This window comes from Vulpes lagopus, chromosome 15, assembly GCF_018345385.1.
Source record: "Vulpes lagopus strain Blue_001 chromosome 15, ASM1834538v1, whole genome shotgun sequence".
NCBI classification, from domain to species: Eukaryota; Metazoa; Chordata; class Mammalia; order Carnivora; family Canidae; genus Vulpes; species Vulpes lagopus.
This window is the reverse complement of record NC_054838.1, coordinates 21,083,991-21,093,528: the sequence shown is the minus strand read 5'-3', so window position 1 is coordinate 21,093,528 and position 9,538 is coordinate 21,083,991. Positions and strand designations below refer to the sequence as shown.

At 48.6% G+C, this 9,538-nt stretch overlaps 2 protein-coding genes across 2 annotated transcripts; both read left to right on the top strand.

The window, feature by feature from the left end:
• The first annotated feature begins 318 nt into the window (after positions 1-318).
• Positions 319-2,423, top strand: UBQLNL (ubiquilin like). The gene has a single exon (XM_041730761.1). It carries the CDS (start codon positions 477-479, stop codon positions 2,319-2,321), a length of 1,845 nt encoding a protein of 614 aa, XP_041586695.1. The 5' UTR covers positions 319-476; the 3' UTR covers positions 2,322-2,423.
• A 3,802-nt stretch (positions 2,424-6,225) lies between these two features.
• Positions 6,226-9,037, top strand: LOC121476639 (ubiquilin-3-like). The gene has a single exon (XM_041730760.1). It carries the CDS (start codon positions 6,686-6,688, stop codon positions 8,801-8,803), a length of 2,118 nt encoding a protein of 705 aa, XP_041586694.1. The 5' UTR covers positions 6,226-6,685; the 3' UTR covers positions 8,804-9,037.
• Positions 9,038-9,538: the final 501 nt, after the last annotated feature.

The following is a 9,538-nucleotide window of genomic DNA, read 5'->3' as shown; positions in this document are numbered from 1 at the left end:
ATCCTGAGAACCTGACCTCCATTTTCTGGAAAATGACCTTGTTTTATTTTATTATGAAGATCTGGTGACCCCACCCCCACACATACACAAATATGACTCCCTGGCAGAGACTGTGAGACTAGAGTTGACTTCACAATATCCCTTTTTTGAAGAAGTTATGGTTTTGGTGGGTGGGGCAGAAAGGAGGGGCAGCCCTGGGTGGAGTCATCTTTACTTAGCCCACCTAGTACCAACTATGAATCAGTAGCCACGACAGGCCTCAGCTAGGCCACATCTGGAGAACTGGGGTGGGGGGTATAACATCATAAAATACCTGGCCCCAGCCTGGTCACTCATCCCTTTCTCAGCAACAAGGAAACTAGCCTTTGGCTTGAGAACACAACAACTGAGACGGGGGCCAGCAGAAACACTCCTCTGCCCTCACCCCTTCTGCCCCGGTTTCCACCTGCTCACCATCTGCCTTCCCACTGAGGTCCATGCCGCATGTCATCTCTCGAACACCCAGGATGGCTCAGAGTGGGCATCCTTCACGTATGCCTGCAGACAAGAACATTTCTCCGAGTGTCACCCGAGTGATAGTGAAGACAGCAGGCAAGCAGGAAGACTTTATGATAGCTGATGACACCTCAGTGAGGCAGTTCAAGGAGAAGCTATCCACCCACTTTAAGTGCCAAATGGACCAGTTAGTGTTGGTCTTCATGGGCCGCCTTCTCAAAGACCATGACACACTGAGACAGAGGGGCATCCTAGATGGCCACACCATTCACTTGGTCATCAAGTCCAAATGCAGCTCCAGATCCCTAGCGCATTCCTCCCAGAACCTGCCGACCAAAGAGCCCTGCCACCAGGTCAGAAACACTGAAGGAAACACCAATGGGGTATACCAACCTGGGGGTGTGAGTCACATCCCAGTGGAATCAGCCCTCCTTGTGGAGCCTGATGCTCCCAAAGTGCATTCCCAGGATCTGGAAGTGAGTGGTCCAGAGTACATAGCACAGATGCTACAGAATCCTAGTATCCAGCAGCTTCTATCTAACACAGACCTCGTGAGACAGTTCATCTCAGAACACCCAGACATGCAACAACTGATGCAGCAGAACCCAGAAGTCTCCTACATCCTTGACAATTCTGACATTCTATGGCAGACTCTGGAGCTGGCCAGAAACCTTGCCATGATTCAAGAGATAATGCAGATCCAGCAACCTGAGCAGATTCTTGAGCATCCACTGAACCCACAGTCACACCCGGGCTTAGAGACATTGCCAGGTGGGGATAATGCCTTGGGTCAGAGTTATGTTGATTGCAATGACCAAATGCTCAACAGTTCACAAGATCCTTTTGGGGGCAACCCTTTCCCAGCTCTCCTGGAAGGACAAGTTTTGCAACAACTTCAGTCCTCGCCTCCATCTCCAACACCACCCCAGGAACGGCAAGACCAGCTTCCACAGCTCCCTACAACCCGAGTCATCTATACTAGTTCTCATGGTTTATCCTCCATCACCTCGGCCAGTGTTACCCCCAACAAGGTGAACCATACTCCCAGTACCCATACCACCACTATCTCCACCAAGGGCCCGAGTCCTACCTGTCCCGTTCAGCAGCCGGCTAGGGTACCAGCCTTACCCAGCATAGAGCTCACTCAGCAGCCTCAGACAGAGGACATAGATGCCACCATCTCTCTAGATAGCTCTGACCAGAAATTAGAGGATGACCTCCAGCCTTCAGATGAGCAGACCAAATCCCAAATCACTGGAAGCATGATGCAGTTGCTTTTGAACAACCCGTTCTTGGCAGCCCAGATGATGTTGTTCATAAGTACGCCCCAGCTGAGCGAACAGTATAGGCAGCAGCTGCCCACATTCCTACAGCAGACACAGCTTTCCGACATGCTTATAGCCCTAGCCAACCCTAAAGCATCACAAGCAATATTACAGATCGAACAAGGTCTGCAACTCTTGGCCACAGAGGCTCCTGTTCTTCTACCCTGGGTTGCACCCTACCTTTGGGGCCTGGGTTGGCTTCCTGCACCCAGCTGCAGCCACCCTGATACAGTGCCCTGGGCCTGGGATGTGCCAGATATTGCTGAACCCAAAGGTCCTGAATGCTGCCACAAATCTGGAACAGGCCTGCAGAGGCTACAGTCCTTAGCTGGAGACCCTTCTCATCTTCTGCAAGCCCCTGAGATTCGTTTCAGCCAGCAAATGGAATCTCTTCAGGCCATGGGATTTGGGAACCACCATGCCAATCTGCAAGCACTCATTGCTACTGAGGGGGACACCAGCGCTGCTATTCGCAAGCTCAAGAGATCCCAGGGATTCTAACCACCATGCCTACTTATTTGCTTGTTACCTGCCTGATGATCCATTTGACCACATCATCTCTCTCTTCTACCCCTTCTGCTGCTTCCAACCAGGAAAGGTCCTGGAACAGGAGAAACCAAACAATGCTTTCTTCACTGAAGAATAGACCATTGGCCATGGGTAGAAGATCTGTCAATAAAATGGCTACTCCCACATACCCCCATCTGAGGTTTGGCTTTGTTTCTTTTGCAAAAAAAAAAGGAACTATCTGTGTGTACGATTTACCTGTCTCACCTACAGTACATACATGAGCACACACACATACCACATGCATATGTCAATTTAGAGATAGAGAATCATAGTTGCACGCATAGAACCATAAGCTCAGATACCATGCTCACATATCCAAGAACATGTATACATAGCCTCAAACAGTGTTGCACACATACACAACGTCATACAGTCAAAGATTCACATTGATAGACACAGATATTCAGCACACTGCACACACAGCTATGGACATCCATAGAAGCATACAGATGCCTAAAGATGCATACATAGACTCATCCATGTGTAGAGGAAGATAGTCATACATACCCATACAGAAAGGGAAAATTGCTATAGATAGACACAGGTATGTAGTCATAAAGACTTCCTCAACTTTGCAAGTCCAAATTGTTCAAGTTTAAAAGTGGAAGAATGGCCTGGTGGGCCAGAGTAGGAAAAGTCCACATTTCAGTTAGATCAAGGTAAGTATTTGTCCTCTTTAGGAATCTCTTACTAACTGCCATCGTCACAATCATAGGACTTTCCTGGACTGTTACTATTCACTCTTGAGCTCAGAAAGATGGAGCTGCCGACCCTGGCTGCATATTCCTGTCGCCAAAACTCAGGCATCCGGGGCATGGCAGCTTCCAAGAATATACATCCTTCAGCATATTTAATATCCGTAGCTTGTGTTCTCTGTAGTTAGCCAAGGCCCCATCTCTTCCTCTTCCTGCCTCCAGAGGAGTATCCCAGCCAGTTGGTGTGTAAACAATTACATAAGTTAAATATTATTTTAGGCGTTGAAGAAATAGCAGTGACCAAATAAATTTCCTTTATTTGTGGAGTTTACTTTCGTGGGGATAAGATTGTATTCTACCTAACTTACAAATAAGTGTTATGAGGGAAAATGAAGCAGGATAAGCTCTTCTACAAGCAGGGGTAATCCAGGAGGTCTCTCTGTATGGCAATAGTTGAGCAGAAATCAAAAGGAAATGGGAGAACTGAACATGCACTCCTTTGGGAGAAATATATTCCAGGCGTAGGAGGCTACCTAGGGGTAAAAGCATAAGGTAGGAATGAATATTCTTGAGGTATTTGAAGAATAACAAGGAGATGCTGTAGCTGGAGTGGAGTGTGAACTAAACAATGGGAGGAAAAACAGAACATCAGATAAATCAGGAAGAGCTTTGTAGGTCTGACAAGGACTCTGAATTTTACTAGGAATGTAGTAGAAAATCCCTGCTGAATTTCGAACAAACAATGCAGGAGTTTCGGGGGATGGGTCTGGCTGCAGAGTGGGGAAAGACTGTAGTAGAGGTAGAACCATAAGTGGGCGCACTAGTGAGGCAGCTCTTACAATGGAGCAGGTGTGAGACGGTGGTGTCTGCAGCAGTGGAGGTGGTGCCTGGTATTCAGATTCTGGTCTGCAAAGGGTACCCACAGAAATTTGTGTACTTCTCACAGACCACCCCTCTTCCAGCCCTGACACTGCAATCAGCAAGATTGAGGGAGAATCCACAAAACTATAGATCTATTGCCAGACTCCCACTCCACCCCCTCAAACTAGTAAAAAGATATGTCTCAAGAAAGAATTACATCTAAAATGGATTTTCCACCTTCCCATTAAGATGTTTCTATCCAATCAATCTTTTAAAACAAATTTACAGGGATCCCTGGGTGGTGCAGTGGTTTGGCGCCTGCCTTTGGCCCAGGGCGCGATCGAATCCCACATCGGGCTCCCAGTGCATGGAGCCTGCTTCTCCCTCTGCCTGTGTCTCTGCCTCTCTCTCTATCTCTCTGTGACTATCATAAATAAATAAAAATTTAAAAAAAATAAAATAAAATAAATAAAACAAATTTATGTATATATGTATGTATGTATGTATAGAGCTCGAGTGGGAGGGAAGAGCTGGAGGGAGAGAGAATCCCAAGCAGACTCCACACCAGGCATGGAGCTTATTGTGCAGCTTAACTACCTGCTTGAAATCGGAGTCGACCTCAAAACCCTAAGATCATAACCTGAGCCAAAACCAAGAGTTGGAGGCTTAACTGAGTAAGCCACTCAGGCTATCCAATCAATTAATATGATTGAACTTTATACCCTGTTTGCCACAGTTTACATGAAAGCCCAAGCTCTTTGCATCATTTTTCTGATTCCTACCCCAATATGCTCTGAAAATCCCTCATCAGACCCAATTTTTCCATTGGTCATCAATTCTCCAAATCTTTCCACCCACCATCTAGAACTCATAATTTAGCAACAGCAAAACCCTACTCTATCTAACGTTTCCTCTAAATGATCCCCACCTTTGTGCCATAACTGAAATCTGACTGTCCACTGACAGTGTACGCTCTGTCCTCCATTCTCTTATCATGAGTAAATTATCTTTGGACCTAAATCAAGCTCTCCACTAGGGCACTGATCTCAGTCTTTCCAATTCATCTACACAACAGTTTACTTTTGCAATTATTTTCTCTTCTTTCTGCATCATTTGTCCTTCCTCTATGTTGTTCCCATCAGAATAAAAGCATGATATAGTATTGTCCGTCTAAGAAAAACATCTCTATCCCCATGTTTCTACACAGACATCGTACCCTTTCTCTTATATATAATACTCTTATTTAATCCACTTCATTTCCAACTCACTTGCTTTTTAAAAAGATTTATTTATTCATCAAACACACACACACAGAGGCAGAGACACAGGCCAAAGGAGAAGCAGGCTCCCCACAAGGAGCCTGATGTGGGACTTGATCTCAGATCCGGGATCACGCCCTGAGCCGAAGGCAGAGGCCCAACTGCTGAGCCACCCAGGCAACCCCTCACTTGCTTTTAAATCTACTTCAGCCAGATCTCTGCCCCCTCCACTCTTCCAAACTCAGGCTCATCATTGTCCTCCATTCTCTTGGCAAATCTAATAGTTTTCAGCCTTTATCTTCCTAACCCACCAACATCATCCAATACCATAGGTTACTCTCTTCTTTCTGAAACACTTCATTTGCTTTTTTCCCCTTTCTCTCTTTTCTGACTATATATTTTATTTCTTCTCAATTTCCTTTGTGGAACGCATCATATATTCCAGACTTGTAAATATGTAGTTGCTCATGCCTTGGTCTTTTTACCTCTATCATGTTACTGCTACTCACGAATCTTATGATTTTAAATACCCTGCCATGGCTGATGAACTGTAAACTCACAATAGTGAACTCCCTCCCTTCATGTCCATTTGGGTATAAAATAAACATCTCAAATGTACATAGCATTGAATTCTGGGTTTTCTGTTTAACAACTTTATTTCTCGGTCTTTTTTTTTTTTTTTTTTTTTTTTCAAATCTCAGTAAATAGCCAATCCATTCTTTGCATTCTTTTGGGGAATAACAACAATCTTTTTAAAAAGTAAAATAAAAACTTTATGTCATTTTTGGCTCCCCTTTCATACTCTAGATCTTGCCTATCAGTAAGTTAATGCTCTGAAAATATATTAAAAATTCACAGCTAATGTTGAATCAAAGAGAAGGCAGAAACCTAGAATGCCAGGAAGAGGAGCAATTCAAGGTGCAGCTGAATTTGGGTCTTTACAGGGACAAGGGAGGATGAGCCTTTCCTAATTGGGCAATCGGAGGTGAGTCTCCACATACCACATACAGATGTGTGGAAGTAGGACTCTTGGCCTGAAATGGAAGGGTCAGCGCAGAACGCTCACTGTGAAGAAGGCATCAAGATAAAGGTAATAAAAGAGGTAAAGATGGGGGGGGAGGGGGGAGTTCCTGAGGATACAGAGCACCTTGGAGGAATCTCAAGAATCCATTGTGTGAGGCTGTGATGTCAGTGCTGAGGTCACAGAGGTCACCTGATGGAGTGGGTTCCGGCCCAGAAGGCTTCAGGGGTGGCTGTTAGCAAGATGAGGGCGGTTTGGAGCCCAGTATAAGAGGGAGGACGGGGCCACAGCTGATTGGTATGTATGCCCTGACCCAAACCCTTCTTCTTACCTTTGCCCTTCACTCATCAACCGTAGACCTCTTTCTCAGGGCATCCAGTGTCCCTCTTTTGACCCTGACACCGCTCAGATCCATAATCCTCCACAAGCATCCAATCCTAGGACCTCAGTACCCCTCCCATGCAGACTCCCTGTGCCCTTACCCTGAGACCCCAGGCCCTCTTCCCGCTCACCTTTCCTTCTTTTGCCACTGCCCAAAAGGATGATTCAGTACCCCCATCCGCATCCCCCAGCTGTGTCCCCACAGACCTGGGCCTCCTGCTGCCCACCATGGCCAAAAGCGGAGAGGCCCTGCCACAGGGCAACCCAGCGCCGATCCAGGACCCCCACCTCATCAAGGTGACAGTGAAGACGCCCAAGGACAAGGAGGATTTCTCAGTTACAGACACTTGCACCATCCAGCAGCTGAAGGAAGAGATATCCCAGCGCTTTAAGGCCCACCCTGATCAGCTGATCCTAATCTTTGCTGGCAAAATCCTCAAGGACCCTGACTCACTGGCACAGTGTGGAGTCCGAGATGGCCTCACTGTCCACCTGGTCATCAAGATGCAACGCCGCACCATGGGCACTGAGTGTCCAGCTGCTTCAGTCCCTGCCCCAGCCTCCAGCCCTGGATCGTTCCCTCAATCGAGCTCCATTTACCCAGCTGATATGCCACCCACCTTTAGCTTAGGTGTCCTCACAGGCCTCAATGGGCTAGGCCTGACCTCCGGTAGCTTCCCTGACCAGCCAAGCTCACTGATGTGGCAGCATGTGTCTGTGCCTGAGTTTGTGGCTCAGATCATCGATGACCCTTTCATCCAGGGTCTGCTGTCCAACACAGGCCTGATGCGCCAGCTAGTTCTCGACAACCCCCATATGCAGCAGCTGATCCAGCACAACCCAGAGATTGGGCATATTCTCAACAACCCTGAAATCATGCGGCAGACACTGGAGTTCCTGCGCAACCCGGCCATGATGCAAGAGATGATGCGTAGCCAGGACCGGGCACTCAGTAACCTGGAGAGCATCCCTGGTGGCTACAATGTGCTTCGTACCATGTACACAGATATTATGGATCCGATGCTGAATGCAGTACAGGAGCAATTTGGTGGCAATCCCTTTGCTACTGCCACTACTGTTAATGCCACCACCAGCAGCAACCAACCTTCGAGGACAGAGAATTGTGACCCTCTCCCGAACCCCTGGGCTTCCACATATGGAAGCTCAGGTAGTAGGCGAGGCAGGCGTCCTGGAGACCAGGATGCACCCGAAACTAGAAACAGGGTTCCCAACATTCTGGGTAATATAGGGCTCTATGACTATCTTCAGCAATTACATGAGACCCCCCAGTCCCTGGGAACCTATCTGCAAGGGATTGCATCCACCCTCAATCCCAGCCAAGAACCACCACCACCAGGAAATCGTATCCCCCCAACTTCCTCTTCCTCCCAAGAACGTGAGTCAGGCCAGCCTCTCCCCAAAGAGTCAACAACCATCAAGGGAAAGTCCTCTTGCCCATCATTCCTAAGATACCCCCCAGAGAGCAATACTGGCCAAGATGGAAGCCAAAGTGGTGCAGGGAATGGCTCCCCTAGCCACAGCACCAACATGCCTGATCTTGTCTTAGGGCTGGGGCATTCTGCTAACAGGGCACCATTTGTTCCTTCACCACTTTCCTCTGTGGCGGCTACCCTCGGCAGCCCCGAGCATGCCTGGCTGCCACCACCAGCTTTTCCAAGATCTCTGAGGCCTACCAGCATGAGCCAGGTCCCACAGTTGCAGGATGAGATGCGCCGGCAGCTGCCACTGCTGCTGCACCTTCAGGCAGCCATGGCTAACCCTCGAGCCATGCATGCCCTGCTACAGATTGAGCAGGGTCTGCAGGTCCTGGCTACTGAAGCCCCGCGCCTCCTCCTCTGGTTCATGCCTTGCCTAGCAGGGCTGGGAAATATGGCAGGCAGTACAGAGCCTAGGGAGGGTGCCCTTATGCCTGAGGATCCCCCTCTCGCCCCAGCTCCTGAGGTTCCCCCAGCCCAGGGCTCTGTGGAGCTAGGCCTCCATTCTACCCCCTTCCTCCAGATGTTGCAAACTCTTGTTGGTGCCAATCCGCAGCAGCTGCAGCCCGAGATTCACTTCCGGGTGCAGCTAGAGCAACTGCGGGCAATGGGCTTTCTGAATCCCGAAGCCAACCTCCAGGCCCTCATAGCCACTGGGGGTGATGTGGATGCTGCCGTGGAGAAGCTGAGGCAGGCATAGGAGCCCTAGGTGGTCAGACCATATCTTTTCCTCTGTGCCTTTCCCCTGTATCCCACTACCCTAACTCCCCCGTTCTTGAATGCAGCTGCACTATGAACCAAATCCACTATGATGCCCTTTACTGTGGAGACAATGTTGTTCCAGAGTCATTGAGGAAGAATAAGAGCCAGAAACAGGGTGGGGGTGCTGGGAGTGACCCAACCACCCCTGCCACTGTACCATCTTGGGGCCCCAGTCTGAGCTCTGCTTATGCCTATCTTGAGATGCAATTACATCCTATCTCCAGTGTCTGCTGCTGACTGAGTCTGGTTCTTTGTGGGCTGGTGGGGAAGGGGACATATGGGAGAAAAGCTGGCAATAAGAGCTGTGTTTGCATGCATGGGAGGACTTGGAGGATAAGCTCATAGGTCTGAGGTTCAAAGATTCATGGAGAACAAAGGAGGAGGAACAGAGGCCTGCAGCTCCCCTGGGGTCCTTCCAGAGGACTCCCAGATCTCGTGTCCTGAGGAGCTGCCTCCATGTACTCTGTTCCTTGGCACGTTCCTACCACCAGCCTGCCTGCAAAGTGGGCACAGTTTCTAATTTCTAGCACCCCTGAAGACCATCCCATAGGTGGCTCTCACTTTCTGGATTTGAGGCTGATTCCTGGGTAGATAGGGAGCCCCAAGTATTCAGGCTGAGTTCTAAGATTCCCTAATCTCACCAAGGTTACAAAGTACTCTTTCTGACAACTTC

Excerpts from the sequence above, each read along its gene's own strand:
- UBQLNL (XM_041730761.1), top strand. The coding sequence starts at position 477 with ATGCCGCATGTCATCTCTCGAACACCCAGGATGGCTCAGAGTGGGCAT.
- LOC121476639 (XM_041730760.1), top strand. The coding sequence starts at position 6,686 with ATGCAGACTCCCTGTGCCCTTACCCTGAGACCCCAGGCCCTCTTCCCG.